Source organism: Papio anubis, chromosome 12 (genome assembly GCF_008728515.1).
Source record: "Papio anubis isolate 15944 chromosome 12, Panubis1.0, whole genome shotgun sequence".
NCBI classification, from domain to species: Eukaryota; Metazoa; Chordata; class Mammalia; order Primates; family Cercopithecidae; genus Papio; species Papio anubis.
The window spans coordinates 32297778-32323833 of NC_044987.1; the positions used below are offsets into that span (position 1 = coordinate 32297778).

At 36.6% G+C, this 26056-nt stretch overlaps 1 protein-coding gene across 1 annotated transcript; it reads left to right on the top strand.

The window, feature by feature from the left end:
- Positions 1 to 4726: 4726 nt before the first annotated feature.
- On the top strand, positions 4727 to 22535 carry ANGPTL5 (angiopoietin like 5). Its single transcript, XM_021926466.2, has 8 exons — positions 4727 to 5444; positions 5993 to 6137; positions 7402 to 7505; positions 8343 to 8436; positions 10526 to 10626; positions 12655 to 12775; positions 18137 to 18322; positions 21598 to 22535. Exons 1-8 carry the CDS (start codon positions 5349 to 5351, stop codon positions 21915 to 21917), a joined length of 1167 nt encoding a protein of 388 aa, XP_021782158.2. The 5' UTR covers positions 4727 to 5348; the 3' UTR covers positions 21918 to 22535.
- The last annotated feature ends 3521 nt before the right edge of the window (positions 22536 to 26056 follow it).

A 26056-nucleotide genomic window follows, 5' to 3' on the forward strand; every position in this document is an offset into this window, starting at 1 on the left:
AACAACCAAGAAGAAAATAAATTTCAAACAATGTTGCCAGTTTTCTTTTCTTTTCTTTTCTTTTTTGAGACAGAGTCTCGCTCTGTTGCCCAGGCTGGAGTACAGTGGTGCGATCTCAGCTCACTGCAACCTCTGCCTCTCGGGTTCAAGTGATTCTCCTGCCTCAGCCTCCTGAGTAGCTGGGATTACAGGCGCCCGCCACCACGCCCAGCTAATTTTCATATTTTTAGTAGAGACGGGGTTTCACCTGGTTAGCCAGGCTGGTCTCAAACTCCTGACCTCAGGTGATCCACCCGCCTCAGCCTCCCAAAGTGCTGGGATTACAGGCCTGAGCCACCATGCCCTGCTGCCAGTTTTTTTTTTTTTAAATCATAAGTTTTCTTTTTGACCTTTAAATTCTTTCTTTATTTCTTCAAAATGTTAAGTGGGTTTTCCACATTCTATTTTAGTTGTAGAATCCTAGATTCTTATAGAAAGGCAGGGCCCGAGGGGCTCTGTACATCATGATTCTTGATTTTGTCATGACTTTTTTGTCAATGGTATTTATGGAAAAGGCTTTAGGATTAGATATTTGGATAATAAAAAATTTGAGGATTTTACAAGCTTCATTTCTTGACAGGAAAGGCAATTGTGATTCAAGCAGTAAAGAAGACTATTACCCTAAAATCTCTATATTTTTATCAGAAGGGGCATCTGAATTAAATATAATGTTATATTCTTTCACACTTCAAAACCATAAAACAATTCCTTCTTTTGTTAAGGAAATATATATATTGAGCACCTACTATGTGCCAAGCACTTTCTAGATGCTAGGGATACAGTGAATAAAACTTCAAAGTCCTTACGTTCATGAAGCTTATATTTATTTTTCTTCCCCACTGGAACATATTAGGGTAGTGAAAAGTGCTACATGGAAAGTGGGATAGTGGAGGGAGATAGAGACCAATGTCAGTTCTATCTGTGAGGGAGTGCTCAGGAAAGGCCCCAAAGGAAGGGAAATTAGGACAGAGGTCTGAATGAAGGAAAGAGGTTGCCATTCAGATATCTGGATGAAGAATAAGGGCACAGCGGTCTGTGAGTACAAAAGGCTGTGAGGACAGAATCATACTGTTGTGCTCAAAGAACAGTACAAGACCACTGTGGCTGGAACAGAGTGAGGTAGGGTGTATTAGGCAGTTCTTGCACTACTATAAAGAAATACCTGAGATTCAGTAATTTATAAAGAAAGAGGTTTAATTGGCTCATGGTTCTGCAGGCTGTACAGAAAGCATGGCAGCATCTGCTTATGGGGAGGCTTTAGTGAGCTTTTTACTCACGGTAGATGGAAAAGTGGGAGCAGGCATCTTACATGGCAGGAGCAGGACTGAAAGAGAGAGGGGAGGTGCCACACACTTTGAAAATGACTGGATCTCACGAGAAATCACTCACTATCGTGAGAACAGCATCAGTGGGGAAATCTGCCCCAATGATCCAATCACCTTCCATTAGGCCCTACCTCCAACATTGGGGATTACAGTTCGACATAAAATTTGGGTGGGGAGGCCTGGCTCATGTCTGTAATCCCAGCACTTCGGGGGGCCACGGCGGGTGGATCACCCGAAGTCAGGAGTTTGAGACCAGCCAGGCCAACACGGTGAAACTCCATCTCTACTAAAAACACAAAAATTAACTGGGCGTGGTGATGGGGGCCTGTAATCTCTGCTACTTGGGAGGTTGGGGAAGGAGAATCGCTTGAACCTGGGAGGCAGAGGTTGCAGTGAGCCGAGACTGTGCAATTGCATTCCAGCCTGGGTGACAGAGCGAGACTCCGTCTCAAAAAAAAAAAAAAAAAAAGATTTGGGCAGGGACATGGATCCAAACCATATCATAAGGGAAGTGTGCTAACAGATGAGATTGGAGAGGTACATGGCCTAGATTTAGTGGTGACTTGTGTTGTATGCAAGGACTTAATGTAAAATCCAACTTTCAATGGAGGGAAATCCACTGGAGAGTTTTGACTAGAAGAGTAACACAATTTTGTTTAACCTTTAAAGAGACCCTCTAGTTGTTGTGGGGAAAATCAGAGTATAGGAGATAAGACCAGAAACAATGAGGACAGTTGAAAGATTATCAGAGATGGCAGACTTGCACTAGGATGATAGCAGTGGAGGTGGCAAGAAATGTTTACAGTTTGAACCTTGAGCCAATAAGATGTGTTGGTGGATGGCTGCAGTAAGCGAGAGGAAAAAAGTCAAATGTGACTCTCAGATTTTTGGCTCAAACCAATGAATAAAGTGTATTACCATTACTAAGATGGGAAAGAATCGGTACAGGTGGAATAAGGAATATGAATTAGGCTTCAAACATGTTAAATATGAGATGTCTATTAGACTTGCAATTTCATTAATGTGGTCTCATAAATTGTTGATGTTTTATTTACAAAGGAAACTAATAACCACTTTATGGTTATAAAGCATATTCACATAACTTATTTAATTCGAATTTGAATACACACACACATATATACACATATATATATATATTTTGAGATGGAGTTTTGCTCTTGTTGCCCAGGCTGGAGTACAATGGCGATATTGGCTTAGCACAACCTCTACCTCCGGGTTCAAAAGCGATTCTCTTTACCTCAGGCTCCGGTAGCTGGGATTACAGGCATCATTTCACCATGCCAGCTAACTTTGTATTTTTTCTTTTTTTTTTTTTGAGACAGAGTCTGGCTCTGTCGCCCAAGCTGGAGTGCAGTGGCGTGATCCTGGCTCACTGCAAGCTCCTGCCTCCTGGGTTCCACGCCATTCTCCTGCCCCAGCCTCCCGAGTAGCAGCTGGGACTACAGGCGCCATGCAGCGCCCGGCTCATTTTTTGTATTTTTTTGAAGTAGGGGCGAAGGTTTCACTGTGGTCGATCTCCTGACCTTGTGATCCAGCCAGCCTCCGGCCTCCCCAAAGTGCTGGGATTCTGGCGTGAGCCGCAGCATGCATTCTTTGTATTTTTTTCAGTAGAGACGGTGTTTCTCCATGTTGGTCAGGCTGGTTTCAAACTCCCGACCTCAAGTAATCTGCCTGCCTCGGCCTCCCAAAGTGCTGGGATTACAGGCATGAGCCACCGCACCCAGCCTGAATATTATTTTTAATATCTTTAGAACAGAAATTAAACAGAATTCATTTGAGCAAAGAATGATTTATGAATTGGGCAGCACCCAGAACAAGAAGAAGTTCAGAGAGCTCCACCCAGCAGCATGAGCAGCAAGCTTTTATTTATAGGACACAGAAACAAAGTAGAGAAATCATGTGATTGACTACAGCTAGATGTTTATCTCATTTGGGTACACTCTGATTAGTTGGCTGCCTATGATTGGCTGAAACTCCGCTATTTGTTACAAAAAATATACTCCTAAGTCAGGCTGCAGTTTGCTACAGAGGAACTCAAAGTACAGAGACAGCCTCAGGCAATGGCCTCCTGCTTATTTAATTTAACAAGTATTATAACCATGTGGCAGCTGTGATGGACAATTTTTTGTGCTTTCAGTTTTGTCTTGGCTGAGGCTATATATATATATTTTTTCCATCTTCTGCTGAAGTATTTTCTTGCTCAAATAAGAATTTCCTGAATTGGTCTCTGGGCAAGATGTGAAAGAACAAAGAATTTTAACATCTGCCTGATTTAAAGTTCTGCCAACTTCTGCTGAAGTTCTGCCATTTTCACTTCAATTTTGTAAGACTTCAACTTGAAATTTAAGATTACAATATGTGTATTTGTCTATTAATATAAATTATAAAAGTCATCAATATTGTCCTCAATGTTACATATATTAATCTTTTAATTCATACAACAATTTCCATAATACAAAGGAGGTAACTGAGCTGTGGCAATATTAGTAACTTTGTCCAAGATTCCACGGTAAGGGAGTGTTGAAACTAGTCTTTAAATTAGGCAATCTGGTCTTGGAGCCGGCACTCCCAACCATCTCATACTGTCTCACTGGAGAAACTCTGAGAAAGTGATTGCCACGAATAAGAGATAAGATTGTTTGGGTTTAAATAGTAGGTGGTGAGGAAGGAAAGTCAGAGAACAGATAATTATTTTAAGCTGTTTCTTCATTAAGAAAGTATTTGAGTGCCTCTTGTGCATCAGTCATTGTACTAGTACCATAAAAACTATGACAGTTCTCAGTTTAGGAAAAGAGATGGAGAAAATCATATCTTGAACCAGAAGCAAGATGCAGGAAAGTTTTGCTTTGCCTCTTAATTTTAGAATAATGAAGACTTAGGCGTGTGTGTAGAATGAAGGGAAGGAGACATTGAAAGAGAAAATTTGAAGACATTGATCTATCAACCTTCAAAGAGTGGTCATTTTCAACAACATTATTTCTCTGATGTTCAGAATTTTTACAGTTTTGACAAAATAGTTGTAATTAGATTACAACTAATTACAGATTAATTACAGTCTTGAAATTTGGGGTTTTTTTGGTTTGGTTTGTTTTTTCTGAGACGGAGTCTCGCTCTTTCGCCCAGTCTGGAGTGCAGTGGTGCGATCTTGGCTCACTGCAACCTCCGCCTCCCAGGTTCAAGCGATTCTCCCTGCCTCAGCCTCCCAAGTAGCTGCAATTACAGGCGTCCACCACAACGTCCGGCTAATTTTTGTATTTTTTAGTAGAGACAGGGTTTCGCTATGTTGGCCAGGCTGGTCTTGAACTCCTGACCTCAGATGATCCACTTGCCTTGGCCTCCCAAAGTGCTGGGATTACAGGCGTGAGCCACTGTGCCCGGCCTTGAAATTTGGCATTTTAAAAGTGTATTTTAAGTCTGAATTATCTGCTCTGGATGTCCACCTTGATCAAATTTCTACTTAGCATTTTATAGCAATAGTTCCAAGGTAATATTTTTACCACTCCCTCAGTCATTTCTATTTCCTATTTTTTTGCAAGCAGTTTGCAAGTATTGCTGTATAGCTTATCAAATGCATTTTTTTTCCCAAGGCAAGAAAAGGCTGACTCACAAAAATTAGATGAATTTATAAATTCATGCTTTATTTATCCACATCTGTCATTTATTTATTTATTTACTTATTTATCTATTTGTTGCCTATATTGCAAAAACTTGGATATATAATACAGACATGAAGTGATAAAAAAGGAATTGTACAACTTAAAATGTCAGGATCTCTAGAGGCTACTTTGTTTTTCATATGAAGGGTGTTGTTTCAAACCAGGGCATGGAAACTAGTAAGTATTGGCTTCTGTTTTTGTTGTACGCTTTCCAGAGGTTTTTAACTGAAGACTCTATGCTCTGTAGTTCTTTCCACAGAGAGCTGACTGATATTTGAAGAAGTGTTTTCATCTATCCAAGAAAAATATGATGTCTCCATTCCAAGCCTCACTCTTATTCGTAAATGTATGTATTTTTATTTGTGGAGAAGCTGTACAAGGTAACTGTGTACATCATTCTACGGTAAGAATTTTAGCAATATTATATTAGCTAGGAAAGCATGATTAGAATTTTGAAAAGATTAATCATAACTACCAAATATAATTTATGGAACAATTAAAACATTTAGAAATGTTGAAAAATTGCTTTAATGTTACTGTTTTTAAACTGAGGAAGCTATAAACTGAAGATTGACTCAACAAATATCTTATGAAAAAATTTTAAAGACATTTCAGGCCTAGATTAAAAACTAGCCCACAACTTGTCAATGAAATATCTGATAGGTAATAAAAAATCACGTTGCTTAAAAAAAGCTGTTCCACAAACTTTCATATTTCAAATATTGTCCTGTGAGTGACTACCTAGGATATTAAGAAATTGGTCCATTAGATTTTATTTACTCATCAGGTTCATTTGTGGAAGTTTGAATTAAATAGCTTATATTTTTCTCTAATGATCAGCCTTGTCTTTCCTGAAATCTAAGCTTTTCCCTATAGTCTTATTTATTATGTATTATGTCATATAACATGTTTAATGTATTTTTTCTTATTTCTATTTTTTTTAATATAAAGGACTCTTCAGTAGTTAACATTGTAGAAGATGTATCTAATGCAAAAGATGAAAGTAAAAGTAATGATACTGTTTGTAAGGAAGACTGTGAGGAATCATGTGATGTTAAAACTAAAATTACACGAGAAGAAAAACATTTCATGTGTAGTAAGTATTAAAAATAAACACAATAATAAGGGTATATGATTCATTATTTTTAGGCTAGACATTGAAAAGTATACTTTAGCTTTTGTCTGGGTCATTTTCTACACATCCTGATCATCCTAGGCTAGAAGCTTTATTGTTTGGCCCATGATAGGTGCTTAATAAATATTTGGTAAATGAATGGATCCTTTTTCTATGTAGCTAATTCTGTGTGTAACAAAAGGGTCTCAGGCTTCTCAAACCAATGAGTGCAGCTTTAGGCCTATTAAGACAGATGGCTAAATTCAGGAAAAAGCTAATAGAAAGTGAGAGACTGAAAATAAAAAAGAGAGAGGAAGCTGAGTGAGGTAGAATTAAAACTATTAATTCTATTAGATTTATTAATGCGATCCTACTGCTGGTGGAAAGAAACTTGGAAAATAAATTTTTAAAGAATAACATATGTGATAATGTATGGCCCTTTTGTTATAGGGGGCATCATTATTGCTATCTTGGGTAAAACTCACATAGGGTCTGAGAAATATAGATAGTCAATGTTTATTTCCTAATTTTGATGGTTGTGTTATTAGAAATGTCTTTGGTGTAAGAAATACACACTGAAATGGCAAGATGGTACATTATGGCAACATGGTCTCAAAGGCGTTAGTAAAAAAGTTATTTGTACTGTTATCACAACTTCACTATAAGAAATTTTCTCCTAAGATAAAAATATTTTTAAAAGGAAAATGCATGGTAAATGTTTAGTCAGAAACCAAATAACCAAAACTTTTGACTAAGATTTATTATGTGTATGTATATGTATGTGCTAGCAATTTAATTATATAAATATAGTATTAATAGAAAAATTAAAACCAAGATGTACTTTTAAAAATTAACTTGCCTGGTATAAAATTGTTACCATTAACTTTCTTATACAGTAAGAATTGATGACTCCTATACCTCCTGCCTCTATATATCTCATTTTATAAAGTGAGAATTTATAATCAGAACACTGTCTCTTAATTATAACAAATTAATTATTCTGGATAATCTATATTAGTAGGAAGCATAGTTTCATTAATAAGTATTGACACAATCATTTCTGGGGTTAATTCTGAGTTAAACAAAATATATACTAACTAAAATATGTAATTCTGAGTATTAAGATAAATTGAGATAGTATTGAGTTAACATACACATCCAAAATCAGGTAAAATTCACTATTTTTCACTGTGATTGTTTTCTATAACAATATAATACTTAACAGCCGCTTTTTATTATGGTTAAGGAAATTTGCAAAATTCTATTGTTTCCTACACAAGAAGTACCAAAAAACTACTAAGGAATATGATGGATGAGCAACAAACTTCCTTGGATTATTTGTCTAATCAGGTATAGATGTTTTAGCATTGTGTTTTTATTGCATGTGCACGTTGATGTATAATTAGCTGGAGGTATAATCTTTTTTTAAAATGCTTTCATGTTCAGACATCTATTTAGCGCCTACTATGTTAGAGGCACCATAGTAAACTTTAGGCAAACAAAAAGCAGTAAAACAATTGAACTATTTAAGGGGTATACAGTCTAGTGGAGCATTAAAATGTATTGACAAAAATGTGGTTGTTAGAATGGCACAAAAGAGAACTCTCAGATACAAAAAAGTTTCCCAGAGGAGAAAGTCTGTGAACAGTCATAAAGGATGAATAAATGTTTTAAAAATCATACAGGCTGGGTAAGGCGAAGAGGACATTCCATTCTGGGGAAACTTCCTGGAGTTGATGCAGGGTGGAGTGGCTGGTGAGGCTGAGTATTTAAGGAAAACTGACTATAGGAATAGGCAAGAACGAAATCGTACCACACCAAAGAGCCACTGTAGTGTTTAAGCAAGGAAATGCCACAGTCTGATCAACTTGTGTGGCCAGTGACTTGAGGAAGAGCCAAGAGAGGAGGTAAGAAACTACAGCAATGATTTGGACAAGGTATGAAAGACAAATGTACAAGAGCAGCCAAATGCAGAAATAGGGGCAGATAAAATCGATGTTAAGGAGGTAGATACTACGAAATTCAATGATTGCTATTTAGCTTTGTCTTTATTCTTTGTTAAAGCAGTACGAAATCAATCTAGAGAAATGGACACCGTTATGTATTTCAGAGCTGGGTTTATGAGAGGCTTAAAGATGGCAATTTCTTCAAATATAAATTTACTTAAATGTGTATGCACGTGTTTAGGTTAACGAGCTCATGAATAGAGTTCTCCTTTTGACTACTGAAGTTTTTAGAAAACAACTGGATCCTTTTCCTCACAGACCAGTTCAGTCACATGGTGAGAACTTTGGTATTTCAGCCTTTACATGTTTGTCTTTTATTGCTTAAAATTTTCCTGGACAGGTCGATCCATTTAAAAGTTTTGTTTAAAAACTGCAGCTCACCGTTCTCTAACAGACTGGAGGGCTAATACCTGCCATTAAGCAAATTTCACCACAGACAATGTGGTACTTTCTTAAAATGGGATACTTTTTCAACCATGTGAAAGCCATGGCTGTATAAAGATATCCTGAAGCTGTTGAAAATAACATTGTTTTCTGTAGCATTGTTCTGGGCTCCTGGTTTACATCTTATTAATAATTCATCTTCAGATAGAAGAAAAGAAAGCTTCAAAGTTCCTCCTACCTGTAAAAAATGTTTCTGACATGTTTGAAATGTTTAAAATTGGGGCATAAAATTTGAAAGGAAAAAGAAATGTAAGACAAGAATAAACTGAAAGTTAGCACTTTTTATACTAAAATACAGCATATTAATTCCTAAAGGCTTGGACTTCTAGGAAAAATACCCTATAAATCTTATAAATATGAATTTATCCCCAAATGTTTAAATAAATAAATATTATTGAGTGCCTAGAACATGATCTTTATGTTCTTCTTCGAAAAAGAAGAGAATAAACAGTGCCTGAAAATCTTCTATGTGATAGATAGGAAGACAGGCACTTTCTCACGTTATTTTGTTAGTAAAATTATTTCATTATATCTCATAACTGCCCCAAAGCACGTATGGTGTGGTAGTCAGGAGCATGGACTCTGATGTCAGAATCCTTGGTTTTAAATTTCTGACCTGCTGCTCTCTTGATATGTTTTCTCATCAGTAAACTGATAGTACCTACCTCTTATAGTTGATGTGAGGTTTAAATGAATAAATACAGGAAAGTCTCTTAAAATATTGCCCGAATCAAATGTTTATCACAAGGAAAAAAAATTGCCCAAATCATAGGGAGAGCAAATATAAGGGCTTGCTCTGATCATCATCATCAGATAAGAAATATCCAGCCCAGAAAAATCGAAATAATCTGTTCACGTTAATTTGAAAGGTAATGATAAAGCAGATACTCCAACCCAGATCAGTCCTTCAGCATGAACTTCTATCATGTCTCTGAGCATAGAGTCATTATAAGAATATCTCTTAACAATTAAGGACACAGGCAACAACAAATCTATGTCTCCTAGAGACGAAGGGGAAAGCAAATAACTTTTTATAGCTAACTTTTTTGTAGATGGCATTTTCTTCATTATTTGGATGTGCTGGGCACTATGGTAAGGGCTTTGTGTAATACCTTACTACGTAAATGGTTAGGATAACACAATGAAGTAAAGTGTTAGGGGTAGAACTAGGATGTTCAGACGGGCATTTGGATAATGGACACTCTAAGGGTTGAATTTGTTTCATTTATAAAAGATGCTACAGAGTAGAGTATCTTCCAGAAAATGTAATATCCATATCCACATACACATGTTTACAATCCCTTAGAGATGAGTGCTCTGGAGAAGGTGATTATGGGGGCTATAATTCTAACTGTTGTAAACAGAGTAGGCTCTAACATCAGGCATAATTTCTTGGTTAAGAAAGTGATTTCCCCTTTGTTCCTTTGGCTACTGGTATTAGTGGTCCCAAACACCTCAGTCTCTGAAGTTGGGAATAGAATACTGAAAGATGTGTTTATAGTGGTTAATTTGCTTATTCGTTTCGGTGTTCTCCTCCCCGTTTATGTAGACTTCCTTTAAACATTACATCCTCTAAGATAAACTTAATTTTCTGAAAGGGCATTATTTATTGGGAAAGAGAATGTGTAATTATAAAATATGTTTAATAAGTGTTGATCCCAAATGAAACTTTTAAACAGTATAGGAAACAAATCACTAACAGTGATATTATAAGTGAAGGCTTCTTGCAGCATAAATTCTTTAATCCTTTATATTTTCTTCTTATTTCTAAAATTGTGACCATTTTTCATTTTGCAGGAGTTAAAATAATATTATTAATGAAAATTATGATAATAATAGCACTATCAATTCTCTATAGTAAAATGATTGCCTTAAATGTACACTTGAAAATATCCCAATTAAATAATTTTGCTTTTCTAGGTTTAGATTGCACTGATATTAAGGATACCATTGGTTCTGTCACCAAAACACCGAGTGGTTTATACATAATTCACCCAGAAGGATCTAGCTACCCATTTGAGGTAAAGTTTTCCCATATTATGTGGGCTAAGATAAACATCCAACCAATTTAATTTATGTTAAAATTTAAATTGTTTTAATATTTATTTTTTCCTTGAAAAATTTTAAATAAATTAGGTAAAGTTCTAGTTTCAAAATTTTGGTATTTTAGAATTCTAATGCCCAAAACATGAATTAATAAAAGAGCTAGAGTCTGTCTTTCACTTTTCTATTTGAGTTTCCATGGTTATACTCTTTAAAGTAAATCCATCTGATGCGAAAGCTTATATTATCCTCATAATAGGCAGAACTATAGCAGGCAGAACTATGCAATATAATACTTGCTTGCTTTAATTAGCCTGTGGATATTGGAAAATAATGGTGTGCTTTGCCTTGGAGCTTACTAAAAATACTTTTGACTTCTCTTCCTGTATATGTTTATAATTTCTTTTGATGATAGATGATTTTATGTGATTGTATGAGAAATTAATAATTAAAAAACCTTTCAGTGGAGTGCAAGGCAGATTGAAAAGCTGATTCATTCTGAAATTGATAAATTACTCTTATGTCTATTCTTAGTAGTTCTCTGCAAGGATATCTAGTAGAAATTTCTACCAGAGACTATGCATATTGATGGAATATATTCGTGTGTGTGTATATATATATATACACACACATATACAATTATATATATTATATATATTTTTTCCTGGGCACTTCTTTGTGCAGAAGACGGTTTATGATACTTATACCTTATTGATAACCTTTATTGGATAATAAAGTCACTTTTTTTCTAAGTAGGTACTACTGGTTTCTCTTCTTAGAGTCACTACCATTATTTTATTTGAAATCTATTGACAAGATGTCAAAAAAATGGAAATTAGGTGGGAAATAATTTTAAAATTACCTAAGTGACTTCACCTACAGATTCAAAACTAGATCTGAACAGACGTGGAAAAGGAAGGCTTCTAATTTTGTGAAGAGTGGGATGCATAATCACCTCTTCTGTGGGAAAGTGCTGGTTCCTTAACTTCCTCCACACTGCCTTTTCTCTGTCTCTATGCGGGAAGTTTCTGAGGGAGAATTTTCCTCTGATTTCTTCCCTATATTGCTTCTATGCGTCCCCTACAGAGGTCCTTTTAGGAGCTTTTACACAGCATCAACAGATGTGTCTATGAGCACCTGCTGAGTGGGCACAGATCATGCCTTTCTCTGAAAATGCCAGTCTGAACACAGGCCTTCCAGGCTTGTGGGAGAAAAGAGCAAAGACAAGCACGTGAACACATTTCTCACACACACACACACACACCAGTGTTTTCATTCAAAAGTTTATAGAGAAATACATTGCTCTGCCACATCAGAGCAATACTGTTATACAAACTGAAGAATATTTGTAAAGTTGAGTAATAACAGCATAACCTTAAAATGCTGCTGCAAATACGGCCAGGCGCGGTGGCTCACGCCTGTAATCTCAGCACTCTAGGAGGCCGAGGCGGGCGAATCACGAGGTCAGGAGATCGGGACCATCCCAGCTAACACAGTTGAAACCCCGTTTCTACTAAAAAATACAAAAAATTAGCCCGGTGTGCTGGCGGGCGCCTGTAGTCCCAGCTACTTAAGAGGCTGAGGCAGGAGAATTGCGTGAACCAGGGAGGCGGAGCTTGCAGTGAGCCGGATCGCGCCACTCCTCTCCAGCCTGGGTGACAGAGGGAGACTCCGTCTCAAAAAAGAAAAAAAAAAAAAGAAAGAAAAAAATGCTGCAAATACATATTTTAAAAAATGATTGTTATAGGGACCGTGATTAAGTTAATTACAAATTTGTTTTATAATAAACAAAATTATTTAGGTTAATTACAGGTTTGTTTTATAATAAACAGCCTTATTTCTAGAGATATAAAAAAATCTGAATGAATTAATGGCATATGATTGCATTGAAAACTCAGTGGCAGTATCGTCTCTTTTTCTAGGCCTAAGGATGAAGCGTGAGTGTTATATTATCAAATAATGAAAATAATAGTGTATTATTTTGTGCTTCCCTGTGCTTGTTTTAGGTAATGTGTGACATGGATTACAGAGGAGGTGGATGGACTGTGATACAGAAAAGGATTGATGGGATAATTGATTTCCAAAGGTTGTGGTGTGATTATCTGGATGGATTTGGAGACCTTTTAGGTTAATTTTTTGTATTTCTACTCTACATTTTTTACTCTTTTTGATATTATATCTATAGAATCTCTATTGGTCAGATCTTCAGTAAAAATAGCAAATACTTGCAAATATCAAAATATGACTTAAATCACCCTCTTTTCATATGCCAGATTATTTAAAATAAGTAGGTCTTCAGTTGAGATCTGGAAATTTTTATTTGTAGATATCTGGTGAAATGTGATTTGAGTGAAAATTCTAGATTGGATATGTATTAAGTACCTACTGTGTACCCAGCAGATTCTGGCAGGTGCTCACCAACTGTTTGCAGAACGAAAAACTGAATGGCAGCATTGTCCTAGATCTTAAAATTCTTGAGATGTGTGTAGTATCGATACAAGCCAGTGAAATGGCCAATTGAGGTGTCTGTGCAAATTCAAATTATTTAAACTGATCATATTATTAAAATGTCAGTAAACATCTTTATGTTCAAAATTTGAAAATTATAACCCCAGGTGAATGTAAAAATCTGTTTACATTATTGCCACATGGCAGCATCACTTTTGCTGGTAAACAGAAACACCAATATTTCTGAACTTTGCAGAATTTTACATTAGTTGGAACTTCTGCCAGTGAGTTTGCTAATTTTTCTGCTATTTTAACAGTTACTGTTTTTATAATTTTAAATCTTTAATCTCTCATAATAATGTCATCCAAGGATTTGGTAAGTAATGGTGTTAGTCCTAGTGCTAAAAATGCTACTGAATGCCAGTGATTTTAGAAGCCATTTGGCTTATACCCAGGTAACTGCCATGCTATGGAGTATAGTGAATATGCTTGCATTTCCGCAGCATTACTTCTGATTTTTCCATTGATGCTTCTTCTTGAATTAGGTAGTTATAGATCCATATACAGGCTTTGAATTGCCATCTTCCTTACTTCAAGTTTATTTCTATGGGGAAAGAATATGAGTTTTGACTGACCAGGTCTTCAGGCAGGTATAGTGCATGCAAACGGAGACAGCTTTGTACTGGTGTATTTTGAAAACAAATTTGGGGCTGGGCCTGGTGGCTCATGCCTGTAGCCCCAGCACTTTGGGAGGCTGAGACAGGTGGATTGCTTGAGGCCAGGAGTTCGAAACCAGGCGGGCCAACATGTTGAAACCATGTCTCTATAAAATTACAAAAGACGGATTCACAGCCAAATTTTACCAGAGGTACAAATAAGAGCTGGTGCCATTCTTTCTGAAACTGTTCCAAGCAATAGTAAAAGAGGGAATCCTCCCTAACTGTTTTTATGAGGTCAGCATCATCCTGACACCAAAACCTGGCAGAGACACAACAAAAAAAGAAAATTTCAGGCCAATGTCCCTGATGAACATCGATGTGAAAATCCTAAATAAAATACTGGCAAACTGAATCCAGCAGCACATTAAAAAGCTTATCCACCATGATCAAGTGGGCTTCATCCCTGGGATGCAAGGCTGGTTCAACACATGCAAATCAATAAACATAATCCACCATATAAACAGAATCAATGACAACAACCACATGATTATCTCAATAAATGCAGAAAAGCCCTTTGATAAAATTCAACACCCTTTCATGTTAAAAACTCTCAATAAAATAGGTATTGATAGAATGTAACTCAAAATAATAAGAGCTATTTGTGACAAATCCACAGCCAGTATCATATTGAATGGGCAAAAGCTGGAAGCATTCCCTTTGGAAACCAGCATAAGACAAAGATGCCCTCTCACCACTCCTATTCAACAAAATATTGGAAGTTCTGGCCAGGGCAATCAGGCAGGAGAAAGAAATAAAGGATATTCAATTAGGAAAAGAGGAAGTCAAATTGTCTCTGTTTGCAGATGACATGATTGTATATTTTGAAAACCCCATCGTCTCAGTCCCAAAGCTCCTTAAACTGATAAGTAACTTCAGCAAAGTCTCAGGATACAACATCAATGTGCAAAAATCACAAGCATTCCTATACACCAATAATAGACAAACAGAGAGCCAAATCATGAGTGAACTCCCATTCACAATTGCTACAAAGAGAATACAATACCTAGGAATCCAACTTACAAGGGATGTGAAGGACCTCTTCAAGAACTACAAACCACTGCTCAAGGAAATAAGAGAGGACACAGACAAATGGAAAAATATGCCATGCTCATGGATAGGAGGAATCAATATCATGAAAATGGCCATACTGCCCAAAGTAATTTTTTTTTGAGACGAAGTTTCACTCTTGTTGCCCAGGCTGGAGTGCAATGGTGTGATCTCGGCTCACTGCAACCTCTGCCTCCCGGATTCAAGAGATTCTCCTGCCTCAGCCTCCTGAGTAGCTGGGATTACAGGTGCCTGCCACCACACCTGGCTAATTTTTGTATATTTAATAGAGACGGGATTTCACCATGTTGATCAGGCTGGTCTTGAACTTCTGACCTCAAGTGATCCACCCACCTCAGCCTCCCAAAGTGCTGGGATTACAGACGTGAGCCACTGTACCTAGCCTGCCCAAAGTAATTTATAGATTCGATGCTATTCCCATCAAGCTACCATTGACTTTCTTCACATAGTTAGAAAAAACTACTTTAAATTTCATATGGAACCAAAAAGGAGCCTGTATAGCCAAGACAATCCTAAGCAAAAAGAACAAAGCTGGAGACATCATGCTACCTGACTTCAAACTATACTACAAGGCTACAGTAACCAAAGCAGCTTGGTACTGGAACCAAAACAGATATATAGACCAATGGAATAGAACAGAGGCCTCAGAAATAACACCACAAATCTACAACCATCTGGTCATTGACAAAACTTACAAAAACAAGCAATGGGGAAAGGATTCCCTATTTAATAAATGGTGCTGGGAAAACTGGCTAGCCATATGCAGAAAACTGAAACTGGACCCCTTCCTTTTACCTTATGCAAAAATTAATTCAAGATGCATTAAAGATTTAAATGTAAGACTTAAAATCATAAAAACCCTAGAAGAAAACCCAGGCAATACCATTCATGACATAGGCGTGGGCAAAGACTTCATGACTGAAACACCAAAAGCAATTTCAACAAAAGCCAAAATTGACAAATAGGATCTAATTAAACTAAAGAGCTCCTGGACAGCAAAAGAAATTATCATCAAAGTGAATAGGCAACCTACAGAATGGGAGAAAATTTTTGCAATCTAAGCTTCTGGCAAAGGGCTAATATCCAGAATCTACAAATAACTTAAACAAATTTACAAGGGAAAAACAAATAACCCCGTCAAAAAGTGGGCAAAGAATATGAACAGACACTTTTCAAAAGACAACATTTAAACGGCCAACCACATACGAAAAAAAGCTTGTCATCACTGGTCATTAGAGAAATGCAAATCAAAAACACAATCAGATACCATCTCATGCCAGTTAGAATGGTGATAAGTAAAAAGTCAGGAAACAACAGATGCTGGAGAGGATATGGAGAAATAGGAATGCTTTTACACTGTTGATGGTAGTGTAAATTAGTTCAACCATTGTTGAAGACAGTGTGGGGATTCCTCAAGGATCTAGAACTAGAAATACCATTTGACCTAGCAATCCCATTACTGGGTATATACCCAAAGAATTATAAATCTACTGTAAAGACACATGCACACGTATGTGTATTGCAGCACCATTCACAACAGCAAAGGCTTGGCACCAACCCAAATGCCCTTCAGTGATAAAATGGATAAGGAAAATGTGGCACATATACACCATGGAATACTATACAGCCATAAAAAGAATGAATTCATGTCCTTTGCAGGGACATGGATGAAGCTGGAAACCATCATTCTCAGCAAACTAACACAGGAACAGAAAACAAAACACATGTTCTCACTCATAAGTGGGAGTTGAACAATGAGAACACATGGACACAGGGAGGGGAACATCACACACCGGGGCCTGTTGGGGGGTAGGGGGCTAGAGGAGGGATAGCATTGTGAGAAATACCTAATGTAGATAATGAGTTCAGGGGTGCAGCAAATCACCATAACACAAGTATATCTATGTAACAAACCTGCACATTCTGCACATGTATCCCAGAACTTAAGTATAATAAAAAATAAATACAAGAATTAGCTGGGGGTGGTGGTGCACACCTCTGTAATCCCAGCTACTTGGGAGGCTGAGGCATGAGAATCTGTTGAACTGGGGGGAGGCGGAAGTTGTAGTGAGCCCAGATTGCGCTACTGCACCCTAGCCTGGGTGACAAAGTGAGACTCTCTCAAAAAAAAAAAAAAAAAGGAAACAAAATTAATTAATTAATTAATTTGGGATTACAGAAAATGCATTTTTAAGTCTTAAATTTGAGGGTGGGCTACTGGGAAAAGATGGCAGGGGCACTTAAACTGAAGTGTTATACACTGTGTGAGACTCAGTGGACCCCTATGGAGCTATCTTATTGGGCCCAATTTCTCTCCTTACTTTTCATTTGTAAGTGTGTTGCTAAAATGTCCATGCCCGTGAGCTCTGAAGAAAGACTTAATATCTTAGCTATAATTTTAAGAGTTTGAATGCTGTCACATCATCCTCCGGCTCTGAAGTTTGTTTTGACTGGACCCTTATTTTCTTTAATAATTTTATAATTCAAGTAGAGGCATATATCTCAGAGTAGAGGTATCCACATTTGGGCTATGCCACGTGGGTAGGGAGAGGTAGAAAGCCATTGGCTAGGATATGTATGCAAGAAGTATGCAGTCTGAGCTGGGGAGTTTATATTTCATCCTGAATCTAGAATCGTCTTGGAAATATTGATCCTAAACCCGGGGATATTCCAATGTTATTACATGATGTTCAAGGCATAGGAAATTAACTAGATGCATTGTAACAAAGAAGTGTCTGTTAAGAAAGTATTACAAGGCAGCAAAAAATAATTTCGACTGAGCGTTTTTAGGAAATGTTTCTTTAGGAGCTGCTGATTTGGAGGTTAAACCTTCTACATTTACTGGTTAATAACATTTTGTTACCTGCCATAATATTTCAATTGGTTTTATGTTGAAATGCCTTAAGGTAAAAGTTGACTTTTTATTTTAGTCTTTAAATGAAGACTAAGTTAATTTTGGGAGATAAAATTTGGGGAGATCATTATTGTTTCCTCTCCCCAAATTTTACTTAATTTGAGAGATAGAAAAAGGGTCTGATTTTCTCAAGTCTGGTGAAGTAGAAGTAGGCATTTTGTTTGTTTTATAAAGTAGGTAAGCACTGATAATTTGAGCTAGGCCATCCAGTGCCTGTAATTACTTATGTGAGCCATCTCAGAATTTTTGAAATGCTAAACAAGACCAAACATTCAAGAATAAAGCATTATTCTAATTTGTATTAAAATATATTAAAACAAAGCATTTTTTTTTTTACAGGAGAATTTTGGCTAGGACTAAAAAAGATTTTTTATATAGTAAATCAGAAAAATACCAGTTTTATGCTGTATGTGTCTTTGGAATCTGAAGATGACACACTTGCTTATGCATCATATGATAATTTTTGGCTAGAGGATGAAACAAGATTTTTTAAAATGCACTTAGGACGGTATTCAGGAAATGCTGGTAAGTTTTTTTTTTATTCCTAAAATTATCCAAATCTAAATTATAACTGACTCATTATTAAGCAAAGATAAAAATAATGCATTTGTCTTACACCTAACTGATAACAGAATAGATTAGGAATAAGAAAGCTGGCCAAGTCTTGAGTTTTGAAACTTGGTTATGATCATTGTACCACCTTATGATCATTGTACCACCTCATGCTTCTGAAGTGCTTTATAGTCTCTAAAACAATTTGCCTTATGTAATTTCAGTTAATTCTTTGGATAGAGGGCCTGTGGAGGAGGCTGTGAAGGTATTTTCATTTTCATGTTCAGAGAGGCTGACATTTAGAAGTGACAGACTGTTAAAGACGATCTCTAGTCTTCTCACTTTACAGGTGAAAAAACCTGAGTGATAAAGTGACTTGCCCAAGATTCCCAGATCATGTCACCTGAGCCAAGGCAAGAATCCAGGCTGACAGAAAAACTAGTTTAGTGTTCTTTTCATTATACTTTGATGCATCTGCTCATTTCCAAATAAATTTAATTTGTTAGAACTTCAAAATACTTGATGTTAAACTTGCATTTTAATGCTGACAATTTAAAGGCATTTGAATTAAAAAGTACTAAATTCAACTCCCTTGTTGCTGTTTGTGGTGCTTGTTCATTATGTATATTTAGTGTTAGAAATCAAAAAATAAATGATATATGTCCCCAGCTCTTTAACTGATCCCAGTATAAAGGAGAAGATAAGTAACCCTGGAAATATAGAATACTGATAGGACTTTTGGGGTCAGAAAGAGGGTGAGAATTATTCCAGTTGATTGCACCCAAAAAATATTCATGGAAAAGCAATTTTCAACGAGCTTTTAATGTTAGATTCAACCTGGGAAGCTTTTTAAAAGTACATATTCCTGTAGAATCTGATTCAGTTATTTTAAGCCAGATGGATATGTTGGCGTACTTGCCGTTGAGAACCACTAATCTAGTCTTGGAAGAATGGATAGACTTTTGGCAAATGAAGGCTGATAAGCAGAGCAGTTTGAGTTAAGGCATAGAGGGAGGAAAATTATAGGACACAGAGAGTTGTCTGACATGGTTGGAATCTATGATACCTGAGGGGTTTACACTGGGATGTTAGGTGAAAGTCCGACATTCAAATCATGATCTATAGGGAAAAGTTTAAAAAGTTACAATATATGATTTTCAATGCTTCCTCTCTAAAAGTGTAAAGAACTATCTAAAGATGGAATATATTACCTTAGGAAAAGTTTATGTGGGGGTTCTCTCAAAGATGACTAGGATCTAATTAAAGGATGACATTGATAATGACAAAAGTATTTTCCTTACAAAACTCTCAAACTTTGCCATACTGTACTCTACATTTTCCCAACAAGGTTGTTAAGTAACTTTCAACTGTCGATCACATAATGGAATCAGAAGAATAAAAGAAAAAGGTGTCAGCAGGATGTAATGATAGAAATACAGATACAACCAGTGGGTTAAATGTAATCAGGTGTGTGGTAGAGGCAGATAACAAATTTGGCTTTGAGCTTGGAGCAAAAACAGAAATATGAATTTGAATATTTGAGCAGTAGACTTGTTCCATGAGAATCACAACTATTCCTGATTATAAGACTTGAGATAAATTTATCTAGATTCTTACAGAAAACAAAAGCGTTATGTTCTCCAACCATACTCTCGCAGAAAACATGATGGGTATATTTTAATAGGCTATTTTTAAGGAAATATACTTATGCATATATATTTTAAATGAATTAAATAAAATCTATTGAGCTTATGTGCTGTATGGTCCTTCTGGTGGTCGGACTTTATCTAGGGAGAGTATCCGTGGAATGATCACATTGTTTAGGCAATGCTCCATGGGTGTTGTCTCTCACTGGATTTGCAAAGGTATTACACTGTGTGGGTGTTGAAGATTATATCGTCTCTGAAAATACCTACAATATGTGTGTTTTGTTCCCCATGAAGTGCAGAGTCAGAGACTTTAATAATCAGCAGAATCACCAGCACTGCTAATGAAGTTCTCCAGGCTCTTTCAAAAGATTTATCTCAAGAGATGCCAAACATTCAGAAATAATGAAACAAACATAGAGCTTGGTTTCTCCACAGATTTTATATGACTTCTTTTTTAATTAGTGTTTCAAACATTAACCAAAGTTTACATATAGGTGAAATGTAGGTATTATGGGTTTACTTAGAATCTTTAACTTTATGGAATTTTATGAAACAAAATATGACTCCTGCTTCTACCACTGAGTTAACTGGGTCATCTTGGACAGGATACTTAATCATTGAAGGGATATTGTAAATACGAGAGATGCCATACACACAATGTTCAGGCCGGAAGCAGTGGCTCGCACCTGTAATCCTAGCACTTTGGGAGGCCGAGGCGGGTGGATCACTTGAGGAAAGGAGTTCAAGACCAACCTGGCCAACATGGTGAAACCCTGTCTCTACTAAAAACACAAAAAATTAGCTGGGTGTGGTGGCTTGTGCCTATAATCCCAGCTACACTGTAGGCTGAGGCAGGAGAATCGCTTGAACCCGGGCGGTGAAGGTTGCAGTGAGCCAAGATCATGCAATTGCACTCCAGACTGGGGGACAAGAGCAAAACTCTGTCTCAAAAACAAAACAAAACAAAATAAAACAATGTTCAGTAGAAGCCCTTTAAAAATGGTTTTGTCTTAACTACTATTCAATTGGTCCATAAATCATGTGAAGAGCCATGAAGAAAAGGTACACCTCAAAAGTACACCTGAATTTTTCTTGAGGGCATTTGGTATTCTGTATAATATACAGAAAAAATCCCCAGAAAACCCCCCAACTTTTTAAATTGTAAATCTACATTTCTTAAAGGTAAAAGTTTCTTTAGCTAAAGTGATGTCAATGGTAGTGGTATGAAAACCTACCCTGTGTAAATTATTTTCTTTTCCTAAATTATCAATTATCATATTGGTCTGTCCAAATTATGACAGCTCTGTATGCTGTAATTTTTGGCCTAAATATCTGGTTTTGTCTACACAGCAAAACTTCCATTTTGGACTGTGACTTGTATATGAAATATTCATTTAAAGATGCCTGTCATGTTGAGGAACTCATCACCAGATTGTGGCATGTTGAATCTTCGAGTAGGAGAATTTTAACATGATAAACAGTAGAAAAATCATTTAAACCTTATTTCCAGATATGATGCTCTTGCCTAATATGCTGGTAATGATTAATTAAAATAATAGAAATTTCCTTTAAATTCAATCATTAAATTTTTTTTCCCAGGTGATGCATTCCGAGGCCTCAAAAAAGAAGATAATCAAAATGCAATGCCTTTTAGCACATCAGATGTTGATAATGATGGGTGTCGCCCTGCATGCCTGCTCAATGGTCAGTCTGTGAAGAGCTGCAGTCACCTCCATAACAAGACCGGCTGGTGGTTTAACCAGTGCGGTCTAGCAAATCTAAATGGCATTCATCACTTCCCTGGAAAATTGCTTGCAACTGGAATTCAGTGGGGCACATGGACCAAAAACAACTCACCTGTCAAGATTAAATCTGTTTCAATGAAAATTAGAAGAATGTACAATCCATATTTTAAATAATCTCATTTAACATTGTAATGCAAGTTCTACAGTGATTTGTGATAATATATTAAAGATTTTTAAAAGTTTATCTTTTTACTTAGTCTTTCAAACATATTAGGCAAAATTTAACTGTAGATAGCATTTAGATATTATGAGTTTAATTAGAAAACTTCAATTTTGTAGTATTCTGTAAAAGAAAACATGCCTCATTGTATTTTTTTACTTCTGACTATGTTAACAATATACAATGAAATTTGTTTCAAGTGAATTACAACTTGTCTTCCTAAAATTTAGAGTGCTTTTAAAGGATTTTGCCTTTTCTTTGAAGCATTTCTAAACCATAATATGTTGTTAGGAAAATTGAAGAGAGTATTTTACTTATTTTTATATTTACTTTATATGATTATATAATCTACAGATAATTTCTACTGAAGACAGTTACAATAAGTAACTTTTATGCAGATTAATATATAAACTACACATGATTTTAAAACTTTACTATTTCTAGGTGATGCCATACCATTTTAAAAGTAGTAAGAGTTTGCTGCCCAAATAATTTTTCTTGTTTTCATATCTAATCATGGTTAATTATTTTGTTAATGTTTGTAATAAATATACTGTACTTTTATATCCTGATCAGTTGCATTCTCAAATACGTCTTTATCTGAACTCTTTTTAAACCAGCAGGAATGGTATGAACTTTATGTGAAGGATGGTGGATAAAACCGTGATGAATCAATTCCAGATATACTCTAGGAATAAGCTGGTCCTCTCTACTTTTTCTACTAAGGTGGAGGGAACTGGATGGTAAGGATTCCATAGGGGAGGACAGCAGGGAACATGCAGGGGCAAGTATCAGTTACTGATAAGAGAGACAAGGGAAATGATCAAGAATTAGTTTTTAATAGGAAGTACTTTGTCCAGAGTTAGGGTTACATAATACTCAAGGGAGGGGAAAAGTGGCTGAAAAATTAAGTGGGAAGAGGATTGAATTAAAAGTAGGTTTGAGGATATAGATGTCAGGGTGACATAGCTAAGCCCAGAATAGAACACAGAATCTGATTTGGGTTCAGGGATGGACAAAAATGATAATAAGGTCATCAATTAAGGTGCTTTCACTTTGATATCCTCTGAAAGCAGTGAATAAATCATGAACAGGATTACATGAGATAAGATTGCAGGAGGGTGCACATGGATTCCCATGGTCTCCAATGCATATCACAGAGGCACAGCTGCGGTTGTGTCTTGGTGGTGGAGTAAGATGCCTGCCAGACTGGAGAAGCACAGAGCTGACTTTTACATCTGTAATGATATGAGCACCACAAGGCAAATTCCCCTACAAATCAAGGCAATAATTTTGTTACTTAGCAAGCCAATCTGTTGTTTCAGATCTGGGCCTTGAAATCTTTGCTGAGCTGGGACTGAGGCAATCTGCCTTATGGTACTGCAAGAGATAGGGGCTTCACATTTTTTCCCACCTAAAGGCTATGGAAATGATGGAAAAATTGAGGATGAAAGCAGAATGGGAATCAATGGAATATTAAAGGAAAAGATGGACCCAGGGAGCAGTGAGAAATTTTAATTTTGGGGGCTTTGGAGTGGGAAGATACTCCAAAGTTGTAATTGACTAACCATGGACAACATTACTTCCAGGATGCCTTGTGAGAAGCTATAAAAGTATTAAGAGGTCTCAAACCCTATTGCAAATGAGAAGGTGTATTTCAGGTCATAATCCTGAGCCTCAGACACTTAGACCTGACTCTTAGGAGGTGTTAAGTGATAAGGACTTGATGCAAAGGGCCCCGAATGTGCGAAGTTGAGCAGTGGGTGTGAGAACCAAGGGTGGTTTGGAGATGCAGGAACAATGCGTAAGGACGATTTGGGTATTACTTAGGAGCTTGCTGATGCACCCCAGCAACATCCTAGGTATACAGGAAATAGGTTTGTGTGTGTGTGTGTGTGTGTGTGTAAATGACTGGCTTGCAGGTAGGAGAGTCCACTAAACTTTACTTTTTTAACTTAAATTTTAAGTTCAGGGGGTATATGTGCAGGATGTCCAGGTTTTTACATAGGTAAATGTGTATCATGAGGGTTGGTTGTACAGATTATTTAACTACCCAGGTATTAAGCCTGATATCCATTAGTTATTTTTCCTGCTTATCTTCCTCCTCCTACTTTTCACCCTCCAATAGGCCCCAGGGTGTGTTGTTCCCCTCTATGTGTCAGTGTGTTCTCATCAGTTAGCTCCCACTTGTTAGTGAGAACATGCAGTATTCAGTTTTCTGTTCCTGCATTAGTTTGCTAAGGATAATGGCCTCCAGCTCCATGCTTGTCCCTGCAAAGGACACAATTTTATTCTTTTTTATGACTGCATAGTATTCCATGGGATATATGTACCATGTTTTCTTTATCCAGTCTATCATTGACGGAGCCCACTAATCTTAATGAGCAGTATGCTCTGGGAAGGCAGTTTTGTAACAGTATGGGCTTTGTGGTTGAGGGGGTGGCCTGGTTTGAAAGAAGAACTCACTGAAGTGCAGTGGCTGGCACCAGGCTGCTCTTTCTGTCTAGCCACCACGGAAGAGGGATAATGAGCCTCCCGGACTATTCAGATCTGTCTCCAATGTAATCCATACACTTAACATGAAAGATCAATAGAACTTTTTTTATTTTAATTTTGAGAAAATTTAAAGTACTGTAAGTGTGATTACCAAGAACAAATAATATGATGGAATAGGAATTGATGGTGTTCTGATATACTGGTTGTGAAAGTATACTATAAACACGTAAGTTTTTTATTGCTATGTGACAGATTACCACAAATTTAGTGGCTTAAAAGGACTCTCAACTACTAGCTTACAGTTTTGAAGCTCAGAAGCCTGGCAAAGGCTGTGTGGGTTCTCTGCTCAGAGAATGATGGGGCTAAATCAAGGTGTCATCCAGGTTGAGTTCTCATCTGGGTTCGGGGTCCTCTTCCCTGCTCATTTGTTGGCAGAACTCATTTCCTTGTGGTTATAAGATTCAGGACCTTGTTGTTTATCTAGCTGTGTGTGGGACTGCTCTCAGCTTCTAGAGGTGGCCTGTTGTTCCTTAACATGGGACCTCCAGTTTACAGGATGAATATTTGCTTTCTTCCAGGTCAACCAGAGCACATCTCTCTATCTACTACCTCTGCTGCCAGCCAGACCAGCCAGAGAAAACTAGCTGCTTTTAAAGGGCTCATGTGGTTAGGCCAAGCCACCTGCATAATCCTAGCTTAAGGTTAACTGGTTTGGAAACTTAATTGCATTCGGATATTCCTCCAAGGCAGTATATGGATTGGTGTTTAATTGAATAACTGGGAGAAGGTGTGTGCATGTGCGAGCAATATTGGAGGCCATCTTAGAATTCTGCCTACCACAATAAAACTACAAAATTAAAATATGTGTAATGAGGAAAACAGAAAGGTCAGTAAAATACTTGACTATGTCTATAACTTGATAGAAATATGTTATGTAGAATACAGAAAAAGTAGAGTTTTATGTTAGTGGGAGAAGAGAAAAATGGATAAATGGTAATTGGGAAAATGGTTAAAAACTTGAAAATAAAAAGGAATGCTGTATTGCATAGAAATTGATTACAGATCAATTAAATACACTAAAAAACAAAATTAATGTTAGGCAAACATATGAGTTAATCTTTTTATTTCAAAGGCAGAAAGATTTCATTTGATTACTTGAATATTTGAAGGCTCCATATACCCCAAACATTGTAAGGAAAATTACAGACAAGGGAGAAACTAGAAAAAGTATTTGAACAAATGACAGATTCTGTTTCTTATATATGATGCATCCTAAAATATAAGAAAAGAACATCCTTATAAAATAGGCAAATGACATGAAAAGCCATTGCCATAATATAAATGGTCAATATACATAAAATTATCTCATGAGTTATCATAAAAATTAAGACCTAATGTTAGCATTTACATGAGGTAACACTCAGTGTTTGTACAGAAGCCAATAAGTGGGCTTACTCATAGTTTTATTGTCATGTAAATTGATACAACCTTGTTGAAGGGTACATTTGATACTTGTCTAGGTCTGAGGAATAGTCAGGAGAAAACAGCTTATCCCAATTTTATATAACATAGCCACATACACTTGATTATGAATATT

Bases quoted from the DNA above. Each gene is read 5' to 3' on its own strand.
- ANGPTL5 (XM_021926466.2), top strand. From the start codon at position 5,349: ATGATGTCTCCATTCCAAGCCTCACTCTTATTCGTAAATGTATGTATT. The intron at 5,445-5,992 runs GTAAGAATTTTA...TTTAATATAAAG, and splicing joins ACTGTGTACATCATTCTACG to GACTCTTCAGTAGTTAACAT. The intron at 6,138-7,401 runs GTAAGTATTAAA...ATTATGGTTAAG, and splicing joins AGAAAAACATTTCATGTGTA to GAAATTTGCAAAATTCTATT.